Here is a 17377-nt window from a genome sequence, read left to right on the forward strand (position 1 = left end):
TATCAAATTTTTCTAAAATAAACACATTACTTAGAAGGCTACCTGTGCTGAAGCAAGGAAGAGAGGCAAAATAGGAAGGCAAGTCCTACTCATGGATCAATGCTATTTCAGAAAGAATAATAGAAAATTACTCTTGGGAGGGAGGGGGAATGGTAAGGAACCCAAGCATCTCCACTGTCTATTACAATTAAGATAGGAGCGAAAAAGCTTAAAATGCAAAAATTGTTACTAATTTATCGAAGGTTATGTCTATTAAAATATATTAAGTCATGCTCTCATTGGCTCATCCCGATATTGGTAAGAAGAAGGGTTAAAAAAGGGGGCAAGAAGGCACAGGGCACCTAAAAAGGGGGTGCATGTGTGTGAGAAATAACATATTGGTTCAACTTTTTCTTCTTTCCATATCTTTAATCATCTGCTAACATATCATATAACTTATGTTTATTGCTTATTGTCTTTCTCCTCCCAGATTCTTGATGGTAAGAATCTTTCTCTACTTTGTTCACCCAGCACAGTGTCTAGCGTCTAGCACTTAAGAGACCCTCTATAAATACTGATTAAATGTTAAATACTCCTTTTCATCCTGTCACCCACCCTGTTGCATCTCAGCTCTCCATTTATCAATGTGCCTCATTCTAATCACACTGACAGGGGAATAACTGGGGCTGGAAATCAATTAAGTCTCTACATCAGAGAGGAAGAGAATGGAAGAGGGAGGAAGGGAGGGAAAAAAGAAGGCCTTTAAATTTATCCCCTACATTGGTTCCTAACAACCCCATCCTAAGTTTTTGCCTTTAATCTCCTTTCTAAATTCCCAAATTGTCTGATTTCCTTCTGTAAACTCAGCAACACTTCTGCTCACTTGGGTGATAAAACAAAATTTAAAGGATAACAACTGAAAACTGTAATCAGTTTCAGTGAAAGGAAAAAATCAGAAACCGTGGAAAAAAACACTGTGTTTCATTTCTTTTACTCTTCATAGCTAAACTCCATCAAGGAGTGATCTACATTCCCTCAAGTTCCTTATTTACCATTCACACCTCAACTCTTTTGATCTTAATGAACCCTTTCAAACTTCTTTCTTACATGACCACTCTGTGGCTCACTCCTTCAAAACATTTATTGAACACATACTATGTTCTACGCACTATGCTAGGCTACCTGATTCAGTGGTAAACACAAGCTCTCTGTTCTCATGCACTCTGAGTAGAGCAGGAAGACTGTCAGCAACAATTATGAGTGACAAATGATGAGTATTATGGCAAGAAATCACACAGCAGATAGATATGACCTGGAAGAGACAGAAAAGGCCTTTCTAAAAGTACAATGTTTAAAAGGAAACCCAAAGAGTAGAAGATAAACAGATGAACGAGAAGAAGAGGAAGAGTGTTCTATGGAAAAGGAAATAGTACCTGCAAAAACCTGAAGGAAGGACAGAGAGCACAGTGCACATAAGGAGCTGAAAGAAGTTTAGAATGGCGAGGCTTTTGGTATAGGCAGGGCCTTAAAGACATATTAGTCTAAGACTTTATTCTATGGAAAAGGGGGAATGACACAAAACCTCAGATTTATATTTTTTGAGAAATCAATATTTTCCTACTGCTGACAGAATGGAATGGATGCAGATGATATAGATGGGCTCTTGAAACTCTTGATATCTATGAAAATAATTTCCTTATACCTCTTTGTTTCTTCTCAGATACTTTCAATATACATTATTTTCTTCTGCACTTTAACACTACAGCCTTTCCTCAACTCTACTACAAATTCTCCTGGGTGACCTCACCTACACTTCACAGGTACAACCCATCTGATAACTTCCAAACCTGTATCCCCAGTCCAGATGTCTGAAAGCCAGAGCTGCATTTCCCACCATTTATTAGACATATCCATCTATGCAATGCCCTACGTCCAAAACAAAAAACAAGAGCCAGACCACATAAATCTGGTATTTCCTAATTCTGTTGATGGCACTAATGTAGTCACCCAAGCCAGAAATTCTAAATGCCCTTAATGACCTGTTTTTCCACTATCAATCACCAGGGAATTTTGATCATCTCCTAAAGATGACTCAAACCCATCCTTTCCTTTCGTCTCTAATACCAGTGCCTAAATGTATACTTACATAAACTTTTATCTGGATTACTCAGGGATTGGTCCTTATATTTCCAGCAACTTTGTCTAATCCATCCTCTACATCATGAAAGATTCCCTCCTAAAGCGTTCCTTCAGTGTACAGGAAGAAATCCAAATTCTTCGACATGACACACAAGGTCCATTATCTGGTCCTTTTCTATCAGAAAACAGGCTGTGGTCTACATCTATAAAATCTCTGCCAGGTTTGGTCACACCGACCTTAGAATGCAGATGCAGATCCTTCAAAATGCATCCTGGTTTGCTTAAGCCACCAGGTGTTTGCACACTATTCCCACAGCCTGGAATATCTTTCCCATCTTGTCCACCTGGAAATCACCCTGCATTTTTAAAAAATATATTTTTATTGATTTCAGAGAGGAAGGAAGCAGTAGGGAGAGATAGGAACATCAATGATGAGAGAGAATCATTGATCAGCTGCTTCCTGCACGCTGCCCATAGGGGTTGACCCCACAACCCGGCATGTGCCTTGACCAGGAATCGAACTATGACCTCCTGGTTCATAGGTCGACGCTCAACCATAAAGCCACACAGGCCAGACAGCACTGCATTTGTTTAACATCCACTTAATACCCTTCCTCTGTTAATCCTCCCTGGCTCACTTCACAGTTCTTTCTCCTCTCATCCCTTCTCCTATCCCCCAATAAAGACAGAATTGGACATCTCTTCTACTTATCTTCTACTATGGCACTTACCAAATTATGAGTGTTTACATGTCTGTTTTCCTGGCTAAATTATATATTCCTTGTTGCCAGTGTACTTTGTCATGTTTGCATCCTCATACTCAACACAGAGTTGACACTCAATATTTCTTAAAGAAAGGAATGCTTACAGAAGTGTTGTGATATATCAAGTTTTGTCTTTATTTGACTAGAATCCTGGAATATGTTTCAAAGTGCCTAAAACAATTCAAAAATTGTGAGTTCTGCCTTGGGGAAGAGAAAGGGATCTGCAAAAGAGGTATTCACTACAGAGAACCCAATTTAGTGAGCATCCAAAGGAACCCACGTGCTAAGACACATGACAAAATTTCTATACAAATGATAACATTTATAATTGCAAAAAAAATGTTCAAATTGGAAACAACAAATATGAAACTTAAAATGATTAACTAAATGAGGGCTTGTTCTTTTTTTTTTAATATATTTTATTGATTTTTCACAGAGAGAAAGGGAGAGGGATAGAGAGCTAGAAACATCGATGAGAGAGATACATCGACCAGCTGCCTCCTGCACACCCCCCACCGGGAATGTACCCGCAACCAATATACATGCCCTTGACCGGAATCGAACCTGGGACCCCCCAGTCCGCAGACCGACGCTCTATCCACTGAGCCAAACCGGTTTTGTAAATGAGGGCTTGTTCAATGGATATTTTAAAAATGGCATTTTTGAAGAATCCTACCTAATAAAATAGTAATATGCAAATTGACCGCACTTTCGCTATGCCCAATCCACGCCCACCAGCCAAAACCACGCCCACCAGCCAATCAGGGTGAGTATGCAAATTACCCAACAAAGATGGCGGTTAATTTGCATACGCTGAGGGAGGGAGGAGTGAAGACTGAAGACAACTTAGAAGGAAGAGGGAGGAAAAGTGGAAAGCAAGGTGGCTGCCAGAGGGAAAGCCTGGGCAGTGGGTGGGGGGAGTGGGGCGGGGCGGAGCAGGGCGGGGCGGGTTGGGGCGGGGCGGGGCGTGGTAGAGCGGGGCGGGGCGGGCGGCAGTGGCGCGCGGGTGCAGGCGCAGAGGCTGCAACTGCAGCGGCAGCGCATGCGGCCGCAGCGGCTGCTTGCAGGATTCTTCCTGCAAATGGGCTACTAGTATTTAATAACCAGGGAAAATGCTGTTCATTCCAATTAACTAGAAACAAGAGGTATATCATGATCCCAATTTATAAAAGCTATTTTTAGAAACATATTGGTTTAAAAACATTTGGGGGAAAGAAGCCTAAAATAAATGATATTAAATCATGAACAGTGTTTATCTCTGAGTAATCTAGATATAAAAAGCCTAAGCAACAGAACTACCGAATGGCCGGTTGACCAGTCGCTATGACTCACACTGACCACCAGGGGCAGATGCTCAATGCAGGAGCTGTCCCCTAGTGGTCAGTGCGCTCCCACAGCCAACCTCCTATGATCCGTCAACCTCCCGCGGTTCCTCCCCCTGGCCGGCTGCCCTGATCTGGACTGGGCGAGATGGCACCGATCAGCCCCGATTGCCAGCCAGGCCGAGGACCCCACCAATGCATGAATTCATGCACCGGGCCTCTAGTTTTCTATAAATAATGTCATTCAACAAATATTTATTGAGCATCTCCGTATCAGCTATTGTAAGCAAGGGATATCTGTTCCTGTCCTCCTAGAGTTAACCCTTTGCACTCGCTTGCTTTTTTCTCGATTCCTTTATTCTACTCGGGATTTAATTTTTTAAATACCCCAGATTTTACAAAGCGCAGCAGTAGAATAAAAAACTGGAGTTTCTTTTCATACAAACTTATTTATTTGGATTTTTTTATATTTCAAATTATTGATACATTCAAAGAGTAATTTTAATCTCGACATCCAAGTGCAAAAGGTTAAACATATTACATTTTTATAATCAATTAAAAAAGCAAAACCAGCCCTGACTGGTTTGGCTCAGTGGATAGAGCGTCGGCCTGCAGACTGAAGGGTCCCGGGTTCGATTCCGGTCAAGGGCATGTGCCTTGGTTGCGGGCACATCCCCAGTGGGAGGTGTGCAGGAGGCAGCTGATCGATGTTTCTCTCTCATCGATGTTTCTAACTCTCTATCCCTCTTCCTTCCCCTCTGTAAAAAATCAATAAAATATATTTTTAAAAATAAATAAAAATAAATAAAAAAGCAAAACCAGTTAGGAAAAAATAGATGGGATTGTCCACTCTACATTTATATCCCATGTAAGGTAAAAATGATTCCTAGAACTTCTCTGGAACCTAAGATGGGGATGATTTTGATACAAATATTCGGATACAAATATTCCCGTTAGCAGTAATTAGCCCTAGCCGGTTTGGCTCAGTGGATAGAGCACTGGCCTGCGGGTTGGTTCCAGTCAAGAGTACCTACTTTGGTTTCAGGTTTCTCCCTGGCCCGGGGCCCTGGTAGGGGCTCATGCAGGAGGCGAGCAATTGATGTGTTTCTCTCACATCAATATTTCTCTCTGTCTTTCCCTCTCTCTTCCACTCTCCATAAAAATCAATGGAGGAGAAACCAAGATGGCGGCATAGGTAAACACCTAAACTGCTGCCTCGCACAACAATTTCAAAACTACAACTAAAAGACAAAACATCTATCACCCAGAACCACGGGAAAGCTGGCTGAGTGGAAGTTCTACAACTAGAAGGAAAGAGAAAAGAGCATTGAGATGTGCACAAGAGCTGAAAAGCTGAGGTACGGAGGCGCGCAAATCGGGCTGGCGGCAGGCGACTGGGTGCTTTTTTCAACCCGAAGGGAGACAAGCTCCCAATTATGAACTCCAGTTTCTGGGGAGATGCAGGGGACCCAAACTCCTACATGGAGAAGCTGGACTGTCTGCCATCGGGTTGGAAAGTGAGGGTGACTTTCTTGCAGAGGTGCACCCAGCAATCACTGTTTACTGTGCTGGGGCGCGAGGTGCGGGGACTTGGAAACGCGGAGACGCAGAGATGGCTGACTGGCAGCCATCGCTGTTTGCCACGCCCTAGCCTAGTGACTCCCTGAGACCCCGCCCCGCACAATCTACAAACCCACCCAAGCTCCATGCAGCAGCTTTTGCATATAAATGGCCTGCCCTATCGCAGCTTAACCTAACAAACTGCAACTCTGGTCAGACAGCTCCAAAACCTCCAAACCCCAAGCAAAGAGGAGAAAACTGTAGTTCTCGCTGTAGCTCCTGCTGGGTGGCCTCAGACAGCAGCTGACCTGCGCCCCATTGGAGATCTAGAAGCTAGTGTATCTAGTAATCAGTGAGACGACACCAGATTTGAACTACTCACATCCGTAAAGTGACGCATTCAGGAGGCAGACTCAGAGAGCACCAAAGCCCCACTGAAACAAGTCCTGCCCCATAAGCGTGTCTCCAGCACAGCAGTTCTTCCATTATAGACAGAGCGGGTCCTCACAGCCAATTGGCCTGGAAGTCAATTCCTCCCAGTGACACCAACAACAATCAAGACTTAACTACAACAAGGCTGTACACACAGTCCACAAAAGGATGCACCAAGAGTGTCCACCTCAGGTAACTGGGAGGCCAACCCATTGGGCCATATAGGACACCTAGCACACAAAGCCAACCTACCAACTCAGAGAAGCAGCAAAAATGCGGAGACAAAGAAACAGATCACAAACAAAAGAAATGGAGAAAAACAAACAACTGGATGTAGAGTTCAAAACCACGGTTATAAGGTTTTTCAAGAATTTCCTAGAAAAGGCTGATAAATTTAACGAGACCCTCGAGGATATGAAAAAGGACCAACTAGAAATTAAACATACACTGACTGAAATAAAAAATATTATACAGAGACCCAACAGCAGACTAGAAGAACGCAAGAATCAAGTCAAAGATTTGAAATACAAAGAAGCAAAAAACACTCAACTGGAAAAGCAAAAAGAAAAAGGAATCCAAAAAGTTGAAGATAGTGTAAGAAGCCTCTGGGACAACTTCAAGCGTACCAACATCAGAATTATGAGGGTGCCAGAAGAAGAGAGAGAGCAAGATACTGAAAACCTATTTGAAGAAATAATGACTGAAAAGTCCCCCCACCTGGTGAAAGAAATAGACTTACAAGTCCAGGAAGCGCACAGAACCCCAAACAAAAGGAATCCAAAGGGGACCACACCAAGATACCTCATAATTAAAATTCCAAGGGCAAAAGACAAAAAGAGAATATTAAAACCAGCAAGAGAAAAACAGTTAATTACCTACAAGGGAGCACCCATACGATTGTCAGCTGATTTCTCAACAGAAACTATGCAGGCCAGACGGGACTGGCAAGAAATATTCAAAGTGATGAATAGCAAGAACCTACAACCAAGATTACTCTACCCAGCAAAATTATCATTCAGAATTGAAGGTCAGATAAAGAGCTTCACAGATAAGAAAAAGCTAAAGGAATTCATCAACACCAAAGTAGTATTATATGAAATGCTGAAGGGTATTCTTTAAGAAGAGGAAGAAGAAGAAAAAAGTAAAGATAAAAATTATGAACAACAAATACGTATCTATCAACAAGTGAATCTAAAAATCAAGTGAATTAAAAATCTAGGAATAGAATAAACTGGTGATATAATAGAATCAGGGGCATAGAATGGGAGTGGATTGATAATTCTCAGGGGTAAAGGGGTGTGGGGGGTACGGGAAGAGACTGGACAAAAATCGTACACCTATGGACGAGGACAGTGTTGGGGGGTAAGGGCAGAGGGTGGGGTGGGAACCAGGTGGAGGGGAGCTATGGGGGGAAAAAGGAGAAACAATTGTAATAATCTGAACAATAAAGATTTATTAAATTTTAAAAAATCAATGGAAATATATCCTCAGATGAGGATTTAAAAAAATTATTTTTAACAGTAATTACAAATAAAATTTGCTCAGCAGAAATTTAACCCTTTATCCATCTTCAACACATTTCTTTTCTCTTTGTTACTTTCCCCTCCACCATTTCTTGTTCTTGCCCTCAATGATTTACCCAATCTATCTAAATGAAGCTTTATATTCCTCTTTATTTTAACCAGGGAATAGCCAGTTTAAGATTGAGCTCTCCCATCTTGGAGATTTTCGGGAAAAAGGTGTTTCAGAGGGGATCTGCAGTTTCAAAGAACATAAAAATAATTCATCAAGAATCTGAAAATTGTAGTTCTTTTAAAGCTCCTGCTTTATAAGGTATCTCAGGTGTGGAAAAAAAAGAGAGAGAGAGAGATAATATTTGATTAGAACAGTGACTAATTTACCTTCATTATTCTTCACTGTAATAATGCTACTAGTTTATATCACTGATTGGAGATACTTCTAAAACTTCCTATGGTTTTCAGCTCATCAGAAACACAGTGATGAATAACAAAATTACTCTAACTGCTCCGAGCTTTAAAAACTTCAGCACTATAGCAGAATGGTACACATTTTTAGGCACATTAAAGAGTAAATATAAACTGGCAAAATTTTGTAGGATTTAGAGCGCTGAAAATAGATATGCTATGAAATAGTTTTCCAGAAATACATATTTTTCCTAGAGAACTCAAGTAACTGAAATTTGTAATAAAAGTACATACGCAAGATATTACAATAGGCATTACAGGAATACAGAGTACTAAATGCTTAGTGTTGTTATGTCAAAAGCATATGCCCACAGAACTAGGTGATAGAATTATTGATATTTATTCATTCATTCAACAGATTTTTAGAAAGCACTTACTCTGTTCCTAGTTATAATCCTAGGAGCTATTACACATAGAGCAGTGAACAAAACAGATAAACCTCCTGCCCTCCTGGAGTAGGGTAATGGGTTGAGATAGATAACAAAGAAGAAAAAAAACACACAAGTAAAACTAAACTGGTGTAAGTGCACATGAAAAAATATAGTAGGCAAAAAAACACGGAGAGCTGTAAAAGCCAGTGGGGAAGGAAGCAAGCCATGTGGGCTGTCTGAGGAAAGACATTCTGAGCAAAGGGGATAGCAAGAACAAAGGCCCAAAGGTGGGAATATGCTTATTATGTTTAAGGAACAGCCAGCAGGCCAGTGTTCCTGCTAGAACAGAAAGAAGGAAAGGGGAGAGCTGTAGATGTGGTTGGAGAGAAGCAGGTGGGGGTGGTGAAGGTCCTGGAGGAGCATTTCAGTAAGGCTTTCAGGGACAGGTAGGATAGCCACAGGTTGAAATGAGGGTGGTAGGTGATGCCAGGTAATTAGAACAAGGAAAAACAAACAAGGAACCAGAGTTGAAGATGTTGAGGAGTGAGAAGCTGGCCTAGTGTATGAGTATACATGTAAAGGTGAGGGAGCAAGAATGTGAGGGAAGGGGGTTGTGGGGAAGGGGTGGTGGTGAAGGCGGTAAATGATAAATATTCATTCTTTGATCCTCAGTTTAGAAACTGTGGAAGTGGGACATACTAGGGGGAAAGGCAAGTATTTACTGCCCCTTTAATATAACCCTTTGCTTTCCTTGTCAAGAATAAAATCCTACTCCAAGAGCTGCTTTAGTTGTATTTATAAAGAAAAAAAGTAGAGGTCTTCGGATTTTTGTGGGGAAAAGCACTTATATACATAGTGAATCATAAGACAAAGATGACTAAAAGGGAAGACTGAGAAGGCAAACAGGAATTTCAATTTTTTAAAGAGCATTCCACAAAATGACTAATCCATGGGTAAACAGCTGAGTTAATTACCTATTAATTTTACATAAAGCAAAAGAGGATTCTGTTATAAATACCCACTTTGAATTCAAAGGTATACAAGGCAAGAGCTGGGACCTACCTCACAATTCAACACCCCACATCTAGAACAGTGCCTAGTACAGAAAATTCAAATGCCTGTTTAAGGAATACAAAGCCTACACTTTACAGTCCATCCCAGTAGAATAAAACAGCACTAGAGCTTTCATAGCATCACCTTAAATTGTTAGTATTAATAGGGAGCATATTAAACAAAAGCAGAAAAATAGAAAGAAAGAATGTTTTCCTTCCATACCACCACGTGTGCAAAACAATGACATACCCCAGAGGAGCCTACTGGTTACTTTCCATATGTCATCCAAGGCCCTTTCAGCTACATGCAAGAGTGTTGTTTGGAATAATGGGATTACATATCGTGATTAAATCCAATGAACAGAGCTGTTGCAAAATCAAAGGAAAGTTCCCTTAATATACCCATATGAGTTGCATTGATGCTCCCTTTCTGGGACAGAGAACACAACGCATGAGGCAATCTAAACCAATCTCCTTCCTCTTGATCCTTGAAGAACTCAGTGGATTTAGGGAATTGGGTTTGCTTCTCTGTGTTTTCTTAAACCCCAAACTAAGAGTAACTCACCCTCATTTGTCTCAAATGATGCAAAAGAGCACAATTAAAAACACAGCAGCTCTTATCCACTCTTGGTCATGAGATGTTATAAAGCCCAGAAAAAAAAACAATCATCAACCAGTTACAAAGGGTGAAACTTCTGCCAGGAAAAGCATCTTTCTACAAAGGATGTTTGTGCTCACGTCATTTTGACCCAGTATTAGATTGTGTACAGTTAAAAACTGAAAGACAGCTTTTCATACGACTTTTTAAATGAAGCCCATCCGTTTTAAAGGGTTTGTTTTTTTTTTTTAAGTGCAAATGTCGGAATGTCAATATTCTTTCCTGTCTTCCATGAAGCATTTTTCCAGGCTAAAGCTAAAACATCCTCAAGTGCGACTCCGTAGCAGATTTGAACTCCCTTCAATACAACAAATAAGAGCGTTGGCATGCCTTTACACCACAAAAAAGTACAACAGTGGTTTGCAAAGGTGTGTGTGGTTAGTTCTGCTTCTCGGTAGCGATTTGAGCAAGCAATGAACATTGGGTGCCCTGAACGGAGTAAACGGGACCCCAGCCGCTTTCATCTCCAAGATGCAACAATAAAAGCATCCTCTCCGGTCCTCCTCCTGCACCCCAAAACCCTCTTCCCAGGAGCCCGCGCCCGCAGGGAAAGAGCCGGGCTCGGGGCCAGCCTGCCTCACCTTATAGACGTCCCCGTAGGTGCCGCTGCCGACCCGCTGGACCAGCTCGTAGTCCTGCTGCGGGTTCCGCCTCAGGATGTCCGCAGCAGGCCGCAGCGGGGCCTCCATCTTCGCTCAGCGCCTGCCCCGCCGGCTCTGCCCGCGGCGCCCGACTCCCGCTAACGAGGACGAGAGGCGCCGCTTCCCAACATGGAGCCTCTGACCGCAGCTCCGCCTGCACGAGGGACAAGCGAAGGCGGGTCGGCGCCGCGGGCGACGACCCCGAGCGGCCCAGCCCCCTTCCTTCCGCCGCCGGGGGCGCGAAGAAGTGGACCAGGAAGAGCCCCCCCGCCCCGGCTCCCCGCAGCCCCGTGGCCAACGCAGCCCTTCCCCTCCGCGGCCGCCCGCCAACTGTCCGGCCCGGCCTCCCCGTCCGCTGGGCCCGCGGCCGGCTCGGTACCTGGAGGGGCGGCCCCGCTTTGTGGAGCGCCGCGCCCGGACCTACTTCCTCGCCGGCGCCTGCGTCCTACGTCCGGCGCCTGCGTCCTGCTTCCCGGCGGCGCCCGCCCGCCCGCCGCTCCCAGCCCAGCGCCGCCGTCTCCTGTGGCCCCGCACGTCCTCGCAGGCGGCGGAGGCGCGTACGGTTGCCGCTGCAGTCGCACCACGTTCGCCACCCGGGGGTGCGTCACCCGGAGACACGTTCCCGGCCGGCGGGGGGGTCGGCGCCCAGCGGGTGTCCCGCTCGAGCGCGCCGGCCGCGGGACCAGGGTGCCGCCCTGAGGCCTGGTCGGGACACGACAGCCTCCCCGGCGCGCCCCTGGCCCGGCGCGTCTTCTTAAGGCGCAGGCTCTGTTACCCGCCGCAGGGATTAGGGACGCCCTGGGCATTCATTCGTGGGCCGGCCGGCCTCCGCTAAACGGCCCCCAGATTGGTCAGGTAAACGTAGTGACGGGTAGAGGGAGAAGGGCGGGCGCGAGGGCGAAGGGAACGCACCCTGCCAGGTCACGGAAAAAGTACGTTGAGGGCACCGGGCCAGAAGGAACCTGGCATTGGGGCGCTGGCGGAGAGGTGGGGAGAGTGCCAGGTTAACTAAGTCGCGGCACACCCTACTGCACCTTCCTGTTTGGCAAACTCTTCCCCGTGGTACCAGTTTAAGGCTGCCCTGCACACCTGCACAACCTGTCTTCTGCGGAGTTTTCCCGAGACGTTTCTAAAATCCCGAATTCCTAGGAAGTGTCAATGACTTATTCCTGTTGGGCACACGCGCTGTCTCACCGCGGGTATTGCCCCTTTGATTGGATCGTGGGTTCTGCAGAAGCAAAAAACAACAATGGCAGGGACCACAGCCTGGTTCTGGTTCTGGTTCTACCACTTCCTCAGTATGTAATCTGGGACAAGCCATTGTATTGGGCAATATCTCCCTCGCCTTATCTGTAGCTGGAAAGGGATCAAGTTTTGCATCTGGCATCCAAGCAAGTGTTTGTAAAGCATTTTACAGGATTCTGAAGAGGCTAATCAAATAGAAGAGGTTTAAGGCCTGGCCGGTCGCTCAATGGTTAGAGTGTTGGCCTACCACCCCACCCCCTCCAGGCACCTATGGGAGCCAACGAATCCATGTGTCTGTCTCACATTGATGTTTCTCTCTCTCCCTCCCCTCTCCCACTCGCTCTGAAAAGCAATGGAATAAATATCCTCAAGTGAGGATGAGCAAAACAAACAAAAGCAAAAATACTTCGCAAAATACAATCAAACAGGAGTTCAGGGAAGTAATTTGATATTTCACAAGCTGTTTTGCAGTTTCAGTTACAGTCTTGCTATGAAGGTAGAAATAAATTTGCTGGACTTATGTATACTGGCAAAATTATTTCTAGAGCCCAGAAGACGTTTTGAACAGAAAAGCCAGATGACACACAGTCAACACATTTAGGGGCTGAAAAATAACAAAAGAACAAGTTGCAGGCGTTGGCTGGTGGCTTTGAACATCCAATTCAATTCTGTTCTTGGGCAGTATGCTCCTTGTTGATCATTGTAATCAGTTGTATAATGTAGGAATTAAGTTCACACCTTAACAGGACAGGGAATATATGTATTTTCTTGTGCTCCATGCACAAAGGGCACTTATTTAGGGAACATAAGCAAGCTCAGACTTAAGTGCTTTATGGACAAAGCTTATGTGTTTGCTGTATTGAAAAAATTGTTGAAGAACAGTTCGTTCTTTCAGAACTTCTTGGCACTTGTTTTGGTGGGCACATACTTTTGGCTTCAATGACTCAAAATCTTTTCAAATGTTCTGTTGGTATCCTAGTACTTGTTTGCTGTCATAGATTCTCTTTTCTTTTTTCACCTCTGATCCTATAAGCATTGATCCTTTCTGTAGTCTGAAAATTATGTATTCTTACTTATTTATACCTGCATTATTCTACAGAAAATTTAAGACATTGTACAGAAAATACATACTATAACACAAGACAAAAATAAATAAATGAGGCAATAGGTATGATATTAAAGAGAGGGCAAATAGGGTAGTGGAACAATGTAACAAATTAGCTAAAATAGAGTTTTATAGTATTTTTGAGATCACAGTCAAGAGAGAGGCATATTTTTTCCTGATACTAAGACTTCAGAAAAATTTATCTCATGAGCCTTCATAAAGTGGAAACTTGGAATTCCCAGTTTGAAACGAGGATAATTTCCTTCTGATAATCCTCCAAGCACTTTATTCTTGAAACAGTGTTTGATATGAATTAAGCAATAGAAAATTTGAGGTCAGAGGTTTCAAGACCCTGGAGTGAAGATATTTTATGTTGCCAGTAATAGCAGGTCCATATGCTTTGACCATCAACTCAGAGATGGATAGCATGGAAAAAGTTGAGATTCTATGTGGTGGTTAAAGAGTGTGTCTGCTATAATCATTATTTTACTTGTACCACAATTGATGCAAAGAGGAAAGCATTTGCTTTATACTAACTCCAAAGAATCTTAAGGATTTTAAAATTCTTACTGGTTGAGTTAATTTTAGTAAGATTGGTGAAGTCATATCTAGTGGTTAAATATTACATGGTTGGTAAAGAAATTAAAGTTCAATTTCCATAAAATAAACATACAGTGCATAAACTTAATTTTACATCCTAAGCAATTAAGCATATAGTTTCAAGGTTGACTGTTATATAATAATTATTATGTAACAAAAAATTATAGCTAGCAGGTAAGTTTTTTACAAATTACCCAATTTTATGATGATATGGTATAGAATAAGAATATATATGGCTTGATAAGCCCTTCATCCCAACCTAATTATCTTATATTCGTAGTGTCTTCATAATATCTGTTATGTAACTACCATATTTTTCTGTGTATAAGACGCTATTTTTTCCTAAAATCGTTAGACTGACCATCGAGGGGAGTCTTATACACGGAAGTCAGCCGAGGAGGGAGCTGCTCTGGTGCCTAGCTGCCCATACCTTGTCAAACAGGCTTCCTCCAATCACGAGCTTTATCGTTACTGACGTCAGCCAATGCTGTAATTGGAGGTGGAGGTGGAGAGTGCATAGATGCAACAGGGACCGGAGTGTTCTGAGCCCATAAAGATGTCAAAAAATAAAAAGATAAATACCATAAGTGATTGTCTTACTCTGCAAAATTCAAACTGAATGTAATCAGCTATGCAAAAGAGCATGGAAATAGAGCTGCAGAGAGACAATTTGGACCTCCTCCCACTGAATGTATGATCAGACAGAGGAGAAAACAGGAAGAACAACTCCTTAAGATGCCAAAAAATAAGAAGGCCTTAAGTGGAAAACCAGCAAAATGGGCAAACTTGGAGCAGAGGCTTAAGACTTGGATTATGGAGCAGTGCCAGAGTGGCTTATGTGTGTCAACCAAGCTTATTCAATGTCAGGCAAGAATGTTTGCAAGCGAAATGAACATTGTTGATTTTACAGGAAAGGCAAAATGGTGCTTCAATTTCATGAGGAGAGAAGGGTTGGCCATGAGAACACGAACAAAGCTCAGAAAATACCACCAGTTTATGAGGATGGTCTCACATATATAGACAGTAACTCAGAAGATGGTAGTCATACAGTAGAAGTAGAAGAAATTGATATGTCTGGAACTAATAGTGATGAAGAAGAGAGCAGTGATGCAACAGAGGCTGAATAAAGTGATAATGCTGCATAATATCATAGTACTGTATGTAAGCATTACCTGCAGTAATTACTAAATAAAAATGTGTTCTGTTTTATGTTTAAAATATTGATTTCTTAATTTGGGGTTGGAAAAGTGGGAGGCATCTTATACATAGGGGCATTTTATACATGGAAAAATATGATATATTCCTGCTTTTACTCTAATCTATATATATAAAAGCCTAAGTGGCTGGAATGACCAGATGCGCACTGACCACCAGGGGGCAGACGCTCAACGCAGGAGCTGTTCCCTGGTGGTCAGTGTGCTCCCATGGCCAACCTCCTCCGGCCAGCCAACCTCCCACGGTCCCTCCACCCGGCTGGCAGGCCCTGATCGCCCAATCGGGGCCGGGCCCTGGGCTAGGATAGGGAACTAGGGTGGGTGGCAGCAGATGCGGTCCCATTCCCAGGGGGGCCGAGGGCCAGCTCCCTCCTGTGCCCTGTTCCTCCCCCTGGCCGGCAGGCCCCGATTGGCCTGCCACCACCCACCCAGAGGTGGTGCGGCAGCAAGAAGAGGAGGAAGTGGGGAGGTGGGGAACTGCACAGTGGTGGAGCGCTGATGATGGCAGCATCAGCGTCGGCCTCCATTTCTTCTGCACCCAGCCCCGCGACTGTCGCCTCCTCTCTGGCCTGGCCCTAATCAACCTGGCCCCGATCAGCCCTGATCACAGGCCAGGCCTAGGGACCCCACCTGTGCATGAATTTCATGCACCGGGCTTCTAGTCTATAAATAACCCATAATGGTTTGTTCTATGCTTTGCAGTGTTTTTCCCTTCTGTCATTTTTTTTTTAAATAAAAGGCTAATTGTAATCTGTGGCCTTGGGTTTCAACTTTAGCCAAGGTTGAATTTTTAAAAATTGGAGACATAAACATTTTTAACTTCTATATAGGTAAAGTTCACAATTTACTATGCAAGACAGAATGACTAACATAAAACATAAGGACAGTATTTTTAATCTATAGAACATATAGGTTTAAGCAATATAATCTCCTGATGAATCTTCCAACCTAAACTAGTTGCAAAGTATAACTCTATGTGATTGAGTTGGTTGTTCAATAGGTTTGTTAAATATAAATTAGTTAAATGTTGAAAGACATCTGCCATAACTATGATTTGGACTTTCAAATCTTAACCTATGTTTTCTTGGCCCTCGCCGGGTAGCTCAATTGGTTAGAGCATCATCCCAACACATCAAGCTTGTGGGTTTCATCCCAGGCAGGGCACATACAAGAATTAACCAGTGAGTGCATAAATAGATGGAACAAGTCGATGTTTCTCTCTCTCTCTCTCTCTCTCTCTCTCTCTCTCTCTCCCCCCCCCCTTTCTCTAAAGTCAATAAAATTTTTTAAAAGCCCTATTATTTCTCTTACTAATTATGTCCAGTTTTCTATGAGGTAAAAACCATGTTCTCAAAGTACATATAAGAAAATTCTATTTTCTACTGGATAGTGGTAGAACATGTATCTCATTCAGAATAAGTAACAAATCATTAGGATGTAAGTTTTAAAAAGAAGAGTTGAGCCTGGCCAGAGTGGCTCAGTTGGTTGAGCATTATCCTGTGCACCAAAAGGTTGCCAGTTTGGTCTCAGATCAGGGCATGTATGGAGGGCAGCTGATTTATGTTTGTTTTTTTTTTTTTCTCTCTCTCTTCCTCTTCCTTCCTCTCTCTCTAGAATCAGTAAAAATATTTTTTTTAAAAAAAGAAGAGTTGAGGAAGGCAGTGCACAACCCATTTTATCCAGCTTGACTTGCTCATCTGATATGTTAAAATGCTGTTTCTATTTCCCTGATCCTGGCATGGTAGTTTTAAGGTTTATGTGAGAATTGGTAACAGGGTTCCTGTATTCAACTCACAAATTGGTCCTGTCTGCAAATTCAGTAACTAAGAAAGATACATATTACAAATAACCTTATGTTGTTCCTTAACAATTTTCTTAAAACATGAGTATAATGTTCAGAAGGGGTGCCTAAAGTTTGCTTACACCTCGTTTAGACTAGTATTTTGAGAAACTAATGCAGAAGAGCCCACAATGCCTGGCTGTGCCCTCTTTTATAGCATACAGCTCTTGCAGGATTCTAATAAGCTCTTTTTTTTTTTCCTTGATCCTTTAAGCTAAGAATGATAATAACTCCCCACTGTTGCTAGTTTCAGGGTGCTTCACTATCCTTGTTGGTTCCTTTAACCCTGTCCTCATTTTATAAATAGTCCTTTTATTAGCTTCTCTTTCTGTGCTACCCTTTTATTGCAGAACCCTGATTGCTAGAGGAATTGAAAGTAACCCCAGGAAAGAAATCCTTGTTTCTGGTATGGTATTACTCACATATCTGATGATTACCTGTATAAACTGTTTGTCCGGGAAAGTGGAACA

General features: G+C 43.0%; 2 protein-coding genes across 3 annotated transcripts in view; one reads left to right on the plus strand and one right to left on the minus strand.

Moving 5' to 3' along the window:
• The window catches only part of MAP4K5 (mitogen-activated protein kinase kinase kinase kinase 5), a 109441-nt gene extending 98024 nt beyond the window's left edge, over positions 1–11417 (minus strand). The window contains exons 1-2 of the mRNA XM_079768429.1: positions 11283–11417; positions 10844–11057 (exon numbers count right to left, since the gene is read on the minus strand). Of these exons, the coding sequence (XP_079624555.1) occupies positions 10844–10951 (108 nt within the window). The 5' untranslated portion in view covers positions 10952–11057; positions 11283–11417. The remainder of the gene's footprint in view (positions 1–10843; positions 11058–11282) is intronic.
• Positions 11418–11623: 206 nt separating this feature from the next.
• The window catches only part of ATL1 (atlastin GTPase 1), a 57588-nt gene continuing 51834 nt past the window's right edge, over positions 11624–17377 (plus strand). For both annotated transcript variants that reach the window (XM_079768425.1, XM_079768426.1), the window contains exon 1: positions 11624–11758. The gene's annotated coding sequence lies outside the window, so the exon portion shown is untranslated. The remainder of the gene's footprint in view (positions 11759–17377) is intronic.

This window comes from Cnephaeus nilssonii (assembly GCF_951640355.1).
Source record: "Cnephaeus nilssonii genome assembly, chromosome: 4".
Classification (NCBI taxonomy): Eukaryota; Metazoa; Chordata; class Mammalia; order Chiroptera; family Vespertilionidae; genus Cnephaeus; species Cnephaeus nilssonii.